This window comes from Monomorium pharaonis, chromosome 1, assembly GCF_013373865.1.
Source record: "Monomorium pharaonis isolate MP-MQ-018 chromosome 1, ASM1337386v2, whole genome shotgun sequence".
Classification (NCBI taxonomy): Eukaryota; Metazoa; Arthropoda; class Insecta; order Hymenoptera; family Formicidae; genus Monomorium; species Monomorium pharaonis.
This window is the reverse complement of record NC_050467.1, coordinates 28,430,554-28,446,683: the sequence shown is the minus strand read 5'-3', so window position 1 is coordinate 28,446,683 and position 16,130 is coordinate 28,430,554. Positions and strand designations below refer to the sequence as shown.

Below are 16,130 nucleotides of genomic sequence, written 5' to 3'. Positions count from 1 at the left end.
CCGATTCCCCGGGGTGAAGCGTCTTCGCCTCGACCAAGCATTCTTGGTGATCGGCCATCGCTAGCTTCAAAACCTATCACCGTATCTCCTACCGCCAGGCACGACCGTAGATTGAAGCACGTGGAGTAAAGCGTCTCTGCCCCCGCCAAGAGTACTTGGCAGCTTGTAAATCTCATGTACGCCTACTTCCCCTCCCACCGGCCAAAAACACGGGGACGAGAGTCTCGCCCTCAAGCGAGAGTACTCGATCGGCCATCCCATAATCCACGGAAAAGAAATCTAACTCCCGAGGCGGACCCGCAGTCCGTTTCACAGATATCCCCCCACCGGCCTAGTTTCCGCGCTCCGCCCCCGGGATCTGCGCCCACAGTCACGAAGCCACGCTGCTTCCGAAAAACGCGTACCCGATAACTGGCGCCGCGAAACAACGGTAAAACACATCACCACGATACCGCTCCGTATGTGTAAGCTCCGCGCTACCATCGGAACACTTGTACATATTTCGCCCGCATTCTTATGTATTAACAATATCGTCCGCGTCCAAATTAATTGTAATCATTCCTCTCTTACATCTCTAATTAAAAATAAAGACTTACTAAGAAACCGCGTAAAGACTGCCTTTTCTTTTCCCCCCCGCTCGAACCGTCCATGAGCTATTCCGCAGCCACAGACAGGTAGTTACAGATTAATTAATAATTAGTATATAGTAAAATAATATTTTTAAAGTCGTTAAATATATACTAATACTAATAACTATATACTATATACGCGCGCGCGCGCGTGTGTCTGTGTATTCATATCGATATTTTGTCGATCGTATTGTCCAATTTATTCACGTTTGCCAATATTGTTTCTGTGTCACTCATTGGATGCTCATACATTTTCAAGAAACTTTCTCCGGTATCATCTTCAATATTATCAAATTTTAATATATTGTTCCCTCTTTGTTCTTTATCTTCAGTAAATATTGCGGTTATTAACAATCTAAAAAATAAATCATTTAATACAATATAATAAGTAATTATACAATATTTTAAAAGTTATTATAAGAATAAAGTATTTTGTTGTGACGATATTATATGTATATAGTGAGGGTTTCATGCATGTATATATATCAACAGATTAATAAGTATAGTTTCTTTTATCAGTTATTTTTGCAAAAATTTACTGCAAAAAATGATGACAAAAATATTAAAAAAGTGTGTATACCGTGTATATACTGTGTTCAGCTACAAATGGGAAAAAATTTAAAGAGTGACTCTAGAATATAAAATAAAATGAAAATCAAGAATAAGACAGGTAAATATTTATACATTATATGATTATAAAACAAAGTTTCTACCAAATTTTGTTATTCTTGATTTTGCAATTCTGAATATTTAATTGTTCACATAAAAATGTTTAAAAAACGTAAATATTTAAACGTTAATGATTAAAAAACGAAGCCCTCCTTACCTCCGGTGTTTTAGATTTTTTATGATCAATAATTTTTCAGTTGTCAACGTTCTCTAATTTATTCAGATTTGCTAATATTGTTGTCGTTTTCTTGCTTATTTTGTCTATGTCTGAAAATGACACATTTTTATATATGCACATATAAAATAGAACATATATTGTTGTCGCTTTTTCGACAGAGAAGGGCACCACAGATGTAGATGGGAAGTCCGAGCGTAAAAAGAAAAGGAGGAGAAACCGAAAGGCTCCTCCCAACAGAAAGAAGCGCAGACGATACGCTTTCGCCAGGTGCCAAGAATTGATGAACAATTGCTCAAAGAAGTTGGCGGATGTCGTCGCCACCAACGATTTGTCGCTCTTACAAATGCGCAAACCGCCCGGCTTGACGGCGACCAAACAGTTCTACAGTGCTTCTGGGGAGCCGCTGGCCCGCGACAAGCGCCAGAGGAGCAAGCCGTAGCGACGATCAATGACTGCGATATCTTATCCAATAACACCGGAAAAAGTAATGGCTAAAATCAAACGCATAGCAAACTCCTCTGCGGCGGGCCTAGACGACCTAACTAAGAGGGACCTGCAAGCCAAAGACACCTGTGCAGTCCTCTCAAAATTCTACAACGTTCTGCTGCTCAACAAGGCTTATCCACAAGCCTGGAGACAAAACAGAACCACTCTGATACCTAAAGCAGGGAAGGATCCTATTGATATCAAAAACTGGAGACCAATAACCATCTCCTCCATGCTCGGTAGAATTTTATTCTCGCTAATGGACACCCGCATACGCATACGCAGAGTCGTGAGGCAAACTGAAAGACAAAAGGATTTCTCCGAAGAGAACGGCTGTTTCGCCAATACGAGGTTATTGGGGGAACGCGATTAGCGAAGCTAAAGCAAAAGGCGGCACATTTGTTATTCTTGACATATCCAAGACATTCGACAAAGTCTCGCATTACGCAATCCACTATGGGTTAAGACGCAAAGGAGTGTCGCCTGAAATTACGAGGTACATCGCAAATATGTATGATGGTTGTCACATCCTAATAAAAACGAGTGAGAGAGAGAGCTGCCTATCGAGCTAAAGAGGGGTGTCAAACAGGGAGACCCCCCCCTTTCACTGCTGTTGTTCAACCTAGTTATCGAGTCAATAATAGAGGCGGTACAGAACAACACGACGGGCATAAGCATTGATAACCGCAATCCGGCAGCAATGGCCTTTGCCGACATCATCCTCTTGGCACGAAACCGACAAACAGCCATCGGTCAAGTTAAACTGATACACTCGGAGTTGAAAAGGAGAGGTATGACACTATCTATAGAGAAGTGCTTCGCTTTCGAATACGTACATACCAAGGAACAAGACGTGGTACATAAAAGACCACGAACTAATCGTTCGAGAAACGCCGATACCATACGGCGACCCGAAGGAATCCTTCAAATAGTTAGGTGCGACAGTCACACCTTGGAAGGGCCTGATTCCGAGTTTCTAACTAGAGACATTTCGAGAGATTCTGGAAACGTATTAAAGCGCTCCCATTGAAACCAACGCAGAAAATAACTCTTCTACGCGTGTACCTGCTATCCAGGTACACGCACGGGTTGGTTATGCGACCACCATCCAGAGACACGCTGAGCAAAATCGACTCAGATATTAGGGCATGCGCTAAAAAGATACTACATCTACACGAGACGACAAGTAACGCCTCTTTGTACACATCCTCAAGAGAGGGAGGGTTGGGACTCATCGAGGTCCAGCCGATGGTGTTTTTAGCGTCATTAAGAAGTGCGGGAAAGGCCGCCGAATCGACGGACGAGCTCGTCCGCAGCACAGTGCGCGAGAGCAAAGCGCAGAAATTATATGAAGCTTATGCGGTTGCGTTGCGTCTGCCTTGGCCGGCAACCAAGGAGCAAATCCTGAGCCGCAAAAAGCAAATCAAAAGGGAGTATAGGCAAAAGTGGGCTGAGCAAACGTCCCAAGGCTAGGACGTAAACGATTTTTCCCAATAACCGCTCGACAACTTATGACTTACAAGGGAAAATTTGCTGAAACCATCCCGTGTCATCGACGTGATCATGCTGCGGACAAACACCTTCTCAACAAGAGCCGTTATGACCAGGGCACACGAAAATGTAGACACCAGATGTCGTGTCTGTGGAGTAGCCGTAGAAACGTTGGAGCACGTTCTCGGCCAATGCCCACGCACAAAAGCAAAGCGCATCAAAAAGCATAATGAAATTGTCGGATTGCTAAGGGAAAGACTAGCTAGCAAACATCAAACCATGGTGGAGCCGACCATCGAGCACTGGAAGACCGACCTCGTCCTATGGAATGAGGATTGGGTTCTCGTGCTGGACGTTGCCGTCCGGAGAACAAGCAGAGCCTCTCCGAAGCAGCCACAGAGAAGGTACAGAAATACAAAGCAGTCGCTAGCAAACTAAAGTCTGACCTCGGAGTTCCCGACGCCGAAGTGGTGCTTATCGTCGTAGGCTCCAGGGAAACGCTACCCAAACTCACGACAGACCTACTGGGGCAGATTAATATAGCCAGGAAGTATTGGCTCACAATCTCGCTCATCGCGCTTAGAAGTTCAATAGAAATTGCAAACGCTTTTATGAATGAGTAGGACACCGGCGACTCGTCAAACGGTGGAACCTAGGCCGGGGCCGCCGGCTCGAGGCGACCGAGGAGATAGCCTTTGTCCTCCGGGTTGTTCGTCGATTGCTTGGGGCGCCCAAATCGGCCGTGGGTCTAACACGAGTACCGTGGAAGGCGGGGAAGCCCCCTTTGATATGACGATGCCCCGCCAATCGGTGTTGGCCTCGCGGGGGTACGTGATTTCGCCGAGCGCGGTGGGAGTCTCGCCGAGTAGCGCAGCTCACAAATTCAGGACGCGAACAAACATGACATCAAACATGATACAAATGGAAAGATTGTTGCAAATGTAAGTTTTATCACCAAGTTTTCTTTAATATACGACAACTAGCTTATTTGTACGTGTCCTTTATTTTAATTTTTATTTTATGTACGTTCTTTTTATATTTTCTTTGTTGTATATTTCTTTTTTCTGTCAGGTTCCTCATCTACACAGTTCCATTGTACCAACAATATTTGATGACAATACATCTTCCATCTATAACAAAGTCCACATACCTAAATGGTTCACGCTACGGAAAGTCATCAGTTCATTATAGGAAGTATGTATTGTATACACTTACTGCGTTCATTTAGCCTTCAGCACACGAGATACAATTTTTCATGCTAGATCGCTATAAAACGTGTTACGTGTCCTGATCGGCTCAGATGATTATGTCACCAATCGTAAGCTAATCAGAATATGTATGGTTTGTTCGCGTCGCCATGCCCCGACATGCTCCTCCTCACTCCAACGCATTCTAATAGGTTGGCGTCATTGGAATCCGAACAAAATTATCTTTCTTAAAAGAAGGTAAAAAAAGGCGCCAAGTGTGGGTATGTGCGCCCTTAAGAAAAAAAAATTATATTAGGTAAATTGTCTTACTGTCCTATTGTTTTATTGTCTTTTCTACACAAATAATAATATAAAGTAAATGCGCCAATTATAAAAATATTTGTACAAAATTTATTTATTAATTATAACTTTTTATTAAAATATTTAATGTGCCGAGTCAGGGCTAAAACGCCCCTGACAGTACGCCACCACAATACGTTGTTAGAGAAACAGGACCACGCGCCCCTTGACAGTAGATTGCCACAGAGGCACAGTAAGAAATTCGAAATCCTACTTTCCAAAAACGCGTTACGCGCGTTCACCACTAGAGGCCCTCCTTACTCAGGAGTAAAGTGACAGTTACCAGCCTTTATAAGGAGCAGCGGTGAACCGGAAAGTCACTCTTTGCGCTCTGAAGCAGACAGTCATTTTACGAGCGGAAAGCACTACGCTTTACCGCCAGGGCAGATACCACGGCGACTACTCAGGAAGAAGCCAAGACGCTGCAGTGGAGACTCCGGGCGCTCACATTGTCACCAGTCCGGAACACGCGGCCACCTCGTGTATTGCTGGCCGAAGGAGATCTGAGAATCTGGAGGTACACCTCCCCACGGTATCAACTGCCGGACCTACTGGAGAACCTCGCCAGGGACAGTTGCAGTATCGCCACGCAGACGGATACCACAGACCGCTGCAGGAGAGATCGTGCGACGCAGACGGCCCTGGGAGCCACCACCACGTGCGGAACGCAGACCAACCGCAGTAGTCGGGTCGGCAAATCGAAACGGAAGAAGGCCAAAATACGGAGACCATCTAAGGAGAGACCATCCCGGGCAAAAAGACATCGTGTCGAGGAGACTGCTGTTACGCCGTCCAAGAACGAGGCCGACTACAACAACAACGAGGAACCAGCGTACCGGGTTACAATAACCAAACCGCCAATACAGTGGAGGCCTAAGGCCTAAAGCCTTTTTCACAAACGGCCCTTGTTAGGGCCACTTGTTTGGAATTCGAGATTCGGGGAGAATATTCGAGTTCTACAACATATGATTTCCATCATCTTTTGTTTATCGTTGGTAAAGCGTCGTGCCAGTGGAGTGCGATCGTATACCAATATTTCGATTGTTGCGAGCCGTGATGCTCGAGCTCCGCGGACGCGTCGGCGCTGCATGATCGAGTCGTGATCGTGGGATGCTGCATGTATTTCCTACATGCTACACTCCCTCCTGTTATGAGGGAGAGTCTTTGGAGCGATCGCTTGCTGAGCGACGTTCAGAATGTTTTCTGCAAACGCTCTCGCCTCTCAAACTTTCGCTCTCGTTTTTTCTCGATCGTGCAGCTCGCCGTTCGACGTGTCGTTAAGGAACACTGATCACTCGCCTGATCATTAGTGCGGGTTAATCGCTTTGTTTGTGACGTTTAATGTGTGACGCAAAGATTAGGAGGATCGACGGGTGATTCGCTCGCGAGAGTACGTACGCTTCGCGGATCTCAGTGCGGCGCCCTCGGTCAAGATCTCCAATCCGACGGGGCGTACCGGCTTACGCTCGGCCAGATCTCCGTCGCGCCGACGAACAGCATTTCGATAACGTATTCACCACGAAGATCTCCGCACGTCTAGTTACTCCGTCGCTCCTCCGGGTCTGCGCAACGTTAATTATATGGTGGAATTGATGTGTGAATCAAACAAATACATTTTCTTGTCAGTACAAGTCTGAGTAATCTGTCAATTATTTCTCTGTGCACTCGCCCAGTCCTCCAGCGGATTCACGGATTCGCGTAACGAGCACTCCGCGCTCATTACTGAGCGGTGCCGGCATCTCGCGCTATCGATCGCATTCGCTCGATTCTCGCGCGAACATAGTTTTGGTCCTTCGAGCCGGATCGCGAGTGTTGGTGGAGGATAACACATTACTTCAGGGACTTGATCATCAATTTCATCATGTCAGAAGCCTTATCAGGTCAACTGATGCGACAGCATTCAATTGAGCGGGCATTGGAAAACTTCAAAAAGATTGGCCGCAATAATCTAACGCCGGCGAAGATTCGGTCACGGGCCGCTTCTCTCAAGGATCTCTGGCGCGCTTACCAGGATGGTCACGTCACCTTAACGCAGGTGATTCCGGTTCCCACTCAGGCAACACTGGACTACTTCTCCAAGACTCAATTTGATAAAACTGAAGAAGTGTACAATGCCACCCTGGATTACATGATGGACTGCTTGGAGGATCTCGAACCTGTCGTGAGTCAACACAATCAGTCGAATGAAACTGTCCATTCGATTCATGACGCATCCTCTCTTTCGTTGATGCATCTGCCGTCTATTGATATGCCGCCCTTCGACGGAAACTACGCCGACTGGGAAACGTTTCGCGATCGCTTCACTTCCCTCATTATTCAAAATAAAGATTTAACGGATTTTAGTCGCATGCATTTTCTCGCGTCAGCATTAAAAGGCCGCGCAAGGGAATCTATCGCGAGTCTAGCCATAACTGCGAACAATTTCAAGATTGCGTGGCGAACGCTGTCGGGACGATACGAAAGTAAGCGACGACTCCTTTCGTTCCATCTATCCGCGCTACTCGATTTACCCCCTGTAACTCGGGAATCCGCAACAGAACTACAGCTCTTATGTGACAAGGTCAACATCGCCATCTCTTCGTTACAAAAATTAGACCGAACCCCGAGTGAGTTGTGGGATGACTTTCTTGTGTACTTAACGTCAAAAAAATTGGATTCGAACACACGGAAAGCATGGACGCTTCACACGAATCAAGCAGCTTCACCATCTACATTCGAGGTATTAAGTCGATTCCTCGACTCTCGCATTCGCGCTTTAGAGGAGTGTCAACAAAATCCTAACTCGAAAGCAACAACAAAATCTGCATCGTCGGCGCGCGTTCATGTTGCGACGGCATCCGACAGCGCTACGTTGACTTGTCCGTTGTGCAAGTCTCGTCATTTCATAAATGCCTGTCCACAGTTTACCGCAAAAAATGCTTGTCAGCGTCGCGAACTCGTAAAGCGGTTTAAGCGTTGTTTCAATTGTCTAAGCACTCGCCACTCTGCGTCGGAATGTCCTAGCAAGTACAGTTGTCGGTTATGTGACAAAAAACATCATACGACGTTACATATCGAATCTGAAACGAGCTCTGGTCCAGCAACAGTTACGTCGCAAACGGCGCAAGCATCTCCATCCGTCGAGCACGCGGATGAAATTAATTCTTTGCTCACCTCCGCGAAACCGGGCATGACCGCTCAGGTGCTTTTAGCTACCGCTTGGGTCAACCTCAAAGTTGCTTCCGGTCGATCTGCGACGGTAAGGGCCTTGCTCGACCAGGGCTCTGAAGCCACGTTCATATCCGAGAACGTAGCGCAACTGTTGCGCGCGAAGCGCATTCGAATGCCGGTCTCGATTTCTGCCGTCGGCGGAACTCGCGTTGGTACGGTTCAACATGCCGCCTCTGTTATTATATCTCCTCGCGTCTCTAATACTCCGGCTCTCGAAACGACGGCACTCATTCTCCCCTCGCTAACGTCTTACGCTCCGAAACGTGTGTCTGAACCGTATTGTCTGGCGCACCTCGCTGATCTGTCATGGGCTGATTCGAAGCCAACAAGCTCCGATCCGATTCAAATCATTATCGGCGCCGATCTTTATGGCGATATCATTCAGGCGGGCGTTCGCAAGGGGAAAACTGGCCAGCCGTTTGCGCAAAACTCTATTTTTGGCTGGATTATTTCCGGGCCTCTCGAAACAACGTCTGTCGCGTCGCGATATACCGACTATTTCTCTGCGAATTCGCGAAATTCCGCTCATCTAACCGTTCATCATTGCTCCTCTTTAGATTCTCTCGCCGGCGAGATTAAACGATTCTGGGAGATCGAGGAAGTTCCTCGATCCCCATCGCTAACGCCACAGGAAGATATTTGCGAGTCTCATTTTCGCGCCACGCATTCACGTCAACAGGACGGCCGATATATCGTTCGGTTGCCTTTTAAAAGAGATCCTCCCATTGAAATCGGTAGTTCACGGCGCTCTGCCGAACGTCTGTACAATACATTGCTACGTCGTTTTCGTTTGCACCCGGAATTAGAAAAGGAATACGATAAATTCATGCGTGAGTACGAACAGCTCGGCCATATGCGACGGGCGTTACCCCCTCTCGACTCACTTCAGCAGCACGTTCACATCCCTCATCATCCAGTCATTCGGGAGGATAGCGCTACAACGCGCCTGCGCGTCGTGTTCAACGCGTCGTGTGTCACGTCAAACGGATCGTCATTAAACGATCACTTACTCGCTGGTCCGAAACTGCAGGCGGATCTACCCACTATATTATTACAATGGCGTCATTTCAAATTTGTTTGCACGGCTGATATCGCAAAAATGTATCGACAAATCTTGGTCGACCAACGAGATGTTGACTACCAGCGTGTTATCTGGAAAGGAGAACAGAACGAGCCTGTCGAGTATCAGCTGCTTACCGTCACCTACGGAATGACGTGCGCTCCTTTTCTCGCGCTTCGCGTGCTTCAAAAATTAATCGACGACGACGGACAGCGATTTCCGCTCGCAATCCCGATCCTGCGTGGTCAAATCTATGTCGACGACGTCCTGTTCGGCGGTGACGATATTGAGTTCGTTCGGCAATCTCGCGATCATCTTGTCGGTCTACTGCGTTCCGGCAAATTCGAGTTGCGCAAATGGGCCAGCAATTCCCAGGAATTGCTTGACGACATTGATCCGTCGGATCACGGCTTGGCGTGTAACAAACAGATCGCAGCCGACGACAGAGTCAAAGTTCTTGGCATTGTCTGGAACCCGGTTCGCGATATTTTTCAAGTAAAGGTATCTCTCCTTACGGTCATCCCTCGAAGCAAACGGTCAATTCTTTCAACCATTGCAAAACTTTACGATCCATTAGGCTGGGTTACTCCGGCTACAATTTCGGCTAAAATATATATGCAACAGCTATGGCGCCTACACATAACCTGGGATGAGGACATTCCTGAGCCTCTTCTCAGCAAATGGATATCAATCTACTCCAAACTTTCTTTCCTAAACGACCTTCAACTATCCCGGTGGACGGGCGTTCATTCGAACATCTCATATGTCGAATTACACGGTTTTGCCGATGCATCCACCCTCGCTTACGCGGCTTCCGTGTATTTGAGGGTTATTTCCGATTATGGGAGCGTCACCATCTCATTGCTTGCCGGCAAATCAAAGGTAGCTCCCCTTGCCCCCCTCACCGTCCCTCGCCTTGAGCTGTCCGCGGCGTTACTTCTCACTCGCCTCATGACCTTCGTGTTAAAGTCTCTCGCGATGCCATCCGTTCCATGCGTTTGTTGGACGGACTCAACGATCGTGTTGACGTGGGTACGCGCTCATCCATCGCGTTGGAAAACGTTTGTCGCCAACCGAGTAAACGCGATTCAAAGTCAGCTGCCTGATGCCGAGTGGCATCACGTGCCGACTTCGGATAACCCCGCGGACTGTGCGTCGCGAGGGCTGCCCGGTGACGAACTGATCCGTCATGACCTGTGGTGGCAAGGACCTTCCTGGTTACGAGCTCCAAGAGAGGACTGGCCTTCCGAGCCTACCTCCCAGACCATGGATGCTGGTATTGAGGAAAGAATTGTTGCTTTACATTCTGAAACGTCTGCTAGCTGGGATCTTGCTACTCGATACTCGTCATGGCCACGATTGGTTCGCATTACGGCATATCTCTTCAGATTTCTAAAGGCTTGTCGACGCTCTAATGTCGATCCGCCTCCCCTCTCCTCTCCGAATAAATCTCTTTCCTGCCTCGAATTCCGCTCAGCCAAGACATTTTGGCTCAAATGCATACAAGCCGAACTTTTTTCAGATGAGATTAGCTCGTTAAGTAAAGGGAATCAAATCTCTCCAAAAAATAAATTAACCGCTCTGCGGCCTTTCCTCGATCGTGACGGGGTGCTCCGCGTGGGGGGCCGTCTTCGCCAGGCTCCGCTCCCATATACTGTGAAACATCCCGTGTTACTCGCATCTCACCATCTGGTGCATCTCATCGTCCTGCAAGCTCATTCGCGGGTTTTACACGGGGGCTTGCAGCTCACTCTGAGCACCCTCCGCCATGATTTCTGGATCATTCGCGCTCGAAGTCTGGTCAAGGCTGTAATCCATAAATGTATCGTATGCTGTCGGGAGCGGGCCGCGATTCCCGTGCAGCTAATGGGAGACCTTCCCCCCATGCGCGTCTCGGTACCTTCTCGTCCCTTTTCTCACTGTGGCGTTGATTATGCCGGGCCGATCAAAGTGCGTTCGGCAACCGGTCGCGGTATAACGGCGAGAAAAGCTTATATCGCTTTATTTATCTGTTTGGCCACGCGAGCTATCCATTTAGAGTTGGTCGGGGATTACTCGACTCCGGCATTTCTCAATGCATATTTGCGATTCTGTTCTCGCCGTGGTCTCCCGTCTGATATGTACTCGGACAATGGAACGACATTCGTGGGCGCTGAGAGAGAGCTTCGATCCGCTTATCAATCTGCTATGCGCGACCCCAATTTTCAAAATAAAATCGCGACTGATGGTGTTTCCTGGCACTTCATTCCTCCGTCTGCACCGCATTTCGGCGGAATGTGGGAAGCGGGCGTCCGCAGCGTGAAGCACCATCTGCGTCGCATTTTAGGTGAACACACTCTCTCCTTCGAAGAGTTCACCACTCTTTTATGTAAAATCGAGGCATGTCTGAACTCGCGTCCAGTCGCTCCATTGTCCGATTCCTACGACGATTATGAGATCCTCACTCCGGGGCATTTTCTAATAGGCTCCGCTCTGACCGTCCCGCCTGAACCTTCGCTGTTGCATCTGAGGGAAAATCGATTGTCTCGATGGCAGCTCGTTCGTCACATAACCGAGCGTTTCTGGAGGGTATGGACAAGCGATTACCTCAACACTCTGCAGCAGCGAGGCAAATGGCGAAAGGTCCAAGCAAATATAAAAATCGGACAAATGATTCTCTTACGCAATGCGACGTTGCCCCCGTGTAAATGGGAACTCGGACGGGTCACGCAAATTCACCCTGGCCCCGACGGTTTAGTGCGCGTCGTGACCGTGAGAACCGCGACTTCGGAGTATAAGCGTCCGATTACGAAGCTATGCCTTCTACCGATCGAGAATGTGACGCCGAGCAATGACGATTGCACCGTTGGCAGTGTTTAGTTTTAGTTTAAGCTGCGCCGCTACTGTATATTCTCTGTTCGTATTACTATTAAGATTCGTTTGTTCAACTTCGCTTTCTTCTGTTCAATATGTTATGTTCGTCTCGAATTTGAATCTGTATTGTATTGCGGAGCGAATAATTAAGCATCATTTTGAAACGTGCGTTTCAAGGCGGCCGGTATGTTTGGAATTCGAGATTCGGGGAGAATATTCGAGTTCTACAACATATGATTTCCATCATCTTTTGTTTATCGTTGGTAAAGCGTCGTGCCAGTGGAGTGCGATCGTATACCAATATTTCGATTGTTGCGAGCCGTGATGCTCGAGCTCCGCGGACGCGTCGGCGCTGCATGATCGAGTCGTGATCGTGGGATGCTGCATGTATTTCCTACATGCTACACTCCCTCCTGTTATGAGGGAGAGTCTTTGGAGCGATCGCTTGCTGAGCGACGTTCAGAATGTTTTCTGCAAACGCTCTCGCCTCTCAAACTTTCGCTCTCGTTTTTTCTCGATCGTGCAGCTCGCCGTTCGACGTGTCGTTAAGGAACACTGATCACTCGCCTGATCATTAGTGCGGGTTAATCGCTTTGTTTGTGACGTTTAATGTGTGACGCAAAGATTAGGAGGATCGACGGGTGATTCGCTCGCGAGAGTACGTACGCTTCGCGGATCTCAGTGCGGCGCCCTCGGTCAAGATCTCCAATCCGACGGGGCGTACCGGCTTACGCTCGGCCAGATCTCCGTCGCGCCGACGAACAGCATTTCGATAACGTATTCACCACGAAGATCTCCGCACGTCTAGTTACTCCGTCGCTCCTCCGGGTCTGCGCAACGTTAATTATATGGTGGAATTGATGTGTGAATCAAACAAATACATTTTCTTGTCAGTACAAGTCTGAGTAATCTGTCAATTATTTCTCTGTGCACTCGCCCAGTCCTCCAGCGGATTCACGGATTCGCGTAACGAGCACTCCGCGCTCATTACTGAGCGGTGCCGGCATCTCGCGCTATCGATCGCATTCGCTCGATTCTCGCGCGAACATAGTTTTGGTTTAGATTGCGGGACCACTCACTCCGTGGCCGGGACGAGGAGCGTGGCGGGGTGTCGTCGCTCAGTCCGCGACTCGGGAGACACTCAGGGCTGCGTTCCAAAACTTTACTCCGAGTAAGAGAGTTAACTCATAGCCGTTCCGAAACGTGTAGTAACTTACTATATGGGCGGAGTCTGTTCGTTCCAAAACTCGTGGTAAATGTACACAGAGTTAACTCTCATAACCTTGCTTTCGAGAAGAGTTGAGAGAGTTAACTCTGGGAAAAAGCGCGCTTAGTTAAATCTGTGATAAGTTCAGTTTTGTTAGGCTGCGTTCCATTTGGCGCATACAGCGTTGGGCATCATTTTATTCTTATTGTTCAACAAATATTAAACAAGGATAAATGATGTTTACAAGCGCTTTGAGCACTAAATGGAACACAACCTTTATATGTCTCACAGGCCTTACGTTTGTGTACAAAAGTAAATACTATACAATGAATTCAACGGAGTCCTTCAATTTAATTGAAGGAGTGCATATTCTTATTACAAAACCCGATGGATATCCAATAAATGAAAATAATACGTTTTTGATTATGGATACAAGAGGTAAGATTTAATTTTATATACTTATAAATACATGATTGAAGAATTATATATTAATGGTTTTTGTTGAAACATAAATACGATAAATGCTTATTTATGTTTAAATAAGTGTTTTGTATAATAACATTTTAACATATAATACGTTTATATTTATAGGTTACGTTTATTTTTTATATTTATATAATGTTAATTAATTGGCTGCGTTTACCTAGTATTTACCGTTTGAATTAATTATTTGTGTCTTTGTTTATTTCATAAACAACAAAGATGAAATAATGCTTAAGGTTCTGATTGCCAAAACAAACTTGTTAAATTATTATATGTGTATATATTTGGCTGATTGCCAAAGCAAACTTGTTAATTATTAGAGGAAAGTCTCCTATTATGAGGTAGAATCCTAATATGAAATAGCAGAATTTCTATGGGGTCTATAGACCTTATTCCAGCCTATAAGTTTAACAGAAGCCTCGCTTTTTCATTAGAATCTTATCTCATAATAGGGAACTTTCCTCTATATGTGTGTATATTTACAACACATCTTTGTTAGTTAGCTGTAATTAACACACATTTTTTATTACTTATTATAATTTTATTTATTAATTTATTAATTTTGTAAATTACTTTTTGTAGACAATACCATTTTTACCATACCTGATATAAATGAAATTTGGGACTTTTTCCATTTACGTCGAAGAAATCACGCAAAAGGTGTCTTAATAATATTTTCATTTTTAAGTTAATATTTTAACTTTTTTTTTAATTTTTACTATCTTCTTATGTTTACTATAATTTTTGTTAACTGTGACAATTTCACAATAACATTAATTAATGTTTGCAGACTCAACAAATCCAGATAATCCTATGGAAACTAAAAACATTTCTCCCGATAAAAATGAAGATAATGGTAAGATATAAAATATATTAAGTCAATATTTTAACTTTTCTACTAATTTTTACTATCTTCTTATGTTTACTATAATCTTTGTTAACTGTGACAATTTCACAATAACATTCATTAATGTTTGCAGACCTAACAAGTCAAGATAATTCTATTATGGAAACTAAAAACGTTTCTTCCGATAAAAATGGAGATAATGGTAAGATATAAAATATATTAATTAAAATTTTACATAAAATCATACTATTATTAATAATATAGTATTTTTATCACACGCGTCTTTGATATGCGTTTTTCTAAATATTATCGATTGTTGTGATGAATATCACGCGCAGTTTAAGATAAATTTGAATATATAAAATCATAAGAAATATCAGGACAAAAATCCAATTATGAATAAGGCTTATCTTAAATTAGCCGTGTTTCACATTTTAGTCTATTTCTCCTATTATATTATTTTTGTGAAATACTATTAAATTATTATTGGAATTAATTATTTTATTTCGATTTTTGTTTTTATTTGCAGCTACATGGGAACATTCGGCAATTATGCTTCTTTTTTCATTACGGAAAGAGCATAATGACTTATTTAAAAATGATGAAATAAGAAAAGATGTTGCATGGAAAAAGATTGCAGAGTTCTTTAAAGAGAAAGGTTATACGTATACTGCCAAGCAAATAGAAAATAAATGGAAAAATTTACGAAAAAATTATATGAAGATAAAAGATAATAATAAAAAATCTGGAGCATCATTAAAAAAATGTAAATATTTTGATGAAATGGAAGAAATATACGGAAAATCTCCTAGTGTACAACCTGTAGCTGTTGCTTCAAATCTTTCAGTAAAAGATACAATTCTTTCGACGGGTGAAGAGGAGGCAATCGACGAAAATACTTGTCCAGTTCCTTTGAAGAAAAGTAAGATGGATAAACAATTGGAAATGTGGACAACATATTTCGACGAAAATTCGCAGAAAAGAGAAGAAGCAAGGGAAAAAAGGCACCAAGAGAGACTTGAACAACAAAAACAAGCTCTACAGACTTATACGGAAATAATGGAAAAGTTTTTGAAAAAGCTATAATCTATATTTACTTTTTAAACATTTCTTACTTTAATTAGTTTTATTATTTACTTACAAGATTATATATTTTGTTACTTAATAATAATAGATTCTTAAAAATATTCTTTATATTTTTACATATTTTGGAGACTGCAATATAATTTATAATATTATGTTAAAGTCATGATAATAAGCTTTGTTACCCTTAGTCTACAATAATAAAGGATTTAAGCTTTAAGCTATAAGAAACTGACCAATTACAGTAATTTTTTATAAGAATACTCAGTGATTGGTCAATTTTTTACGGCTTAAAGCTTAAATCTTTATTGTAGACAAGACTTTAGTAATTATAAGTATTATATACGTACCTACGGTGAGTTCTCACAGGCTGTAATTTTATTGAAT

General features: G+C 44.4%; 2 protein-coding genes across 2 annotated transcripts; both read left to right on the top strand.

Annotated features, from left to right (window-relative positions):
• The first annotated feature begins 6,861 nt into the window (after positions 1-6,861).
• On the top strand, positions 6,862-12,129 carry LOC118644157. Its single transcript, XM_036290245.1, has one exon. It carries the CDS (start codon positions 6,862-6,864, stop codon positions 12,127-12,129), a length of 5,268 nt encoding a protein of 1,755 aa, XP_036146138.1.
• Positions 12,130-13,582: 1,453 nt separating this feature from the next.
• LOC118647031 (trihelix transcription factor GT-1-like) lies at positions 13,583-16,028 on the top strand. Its single transcript, XM_036291167.1, has 5 exons — positions 13,583-13,768; positions 14,396-14,473; positions 14,604-14,669; positions 14,794-14,862; positions 15,190-16,028. Exons 1-5 carry the CDS (start codon positions 13,657-13,659, stop codon positions 15,744-15,746), a joined length of 882 nt encoding a protein of 293 aa, XP_036147060.1. The 5' UTR covers positions 13,583-13,656; the 3' UTR covers positions 15,747-16,028.
• The last annotated feature ends 102 nt before the right edge of the window (positions 16,029-16,130 follow it).

Bases quoted from the DNA above. Each gene is read 5' to 3' on its own strand.
- LOC118644157 (XM_036290245.1), top strand. From the start codon at position 6,862: ATGTCAGAAGCCTTATCAGGTCAACTGATGCGACAGCATTCAATTGAG.
- LOC118647031 (XM_036291167.1), top strand. From the start codon at position 13,657: ATGAATTCAACGGAGTCCTTCAATTTAATTGAAGGAGTGCATATTCTT. The intron at 13,769-14,395 runs GTAAGATTTAAT...TACTTTTTGTAG, and splicing joins TTTGATTATGGATACAAGAG to ACAATACCATTTTTACCATA. The intron at 14,474-14,603 runs GTGTCTTAATAA...TAATGTTTGCAG, and splicing joins TCGAAGAAATCACGCAAAAG to ACTCAACAAATCCAGATAAT.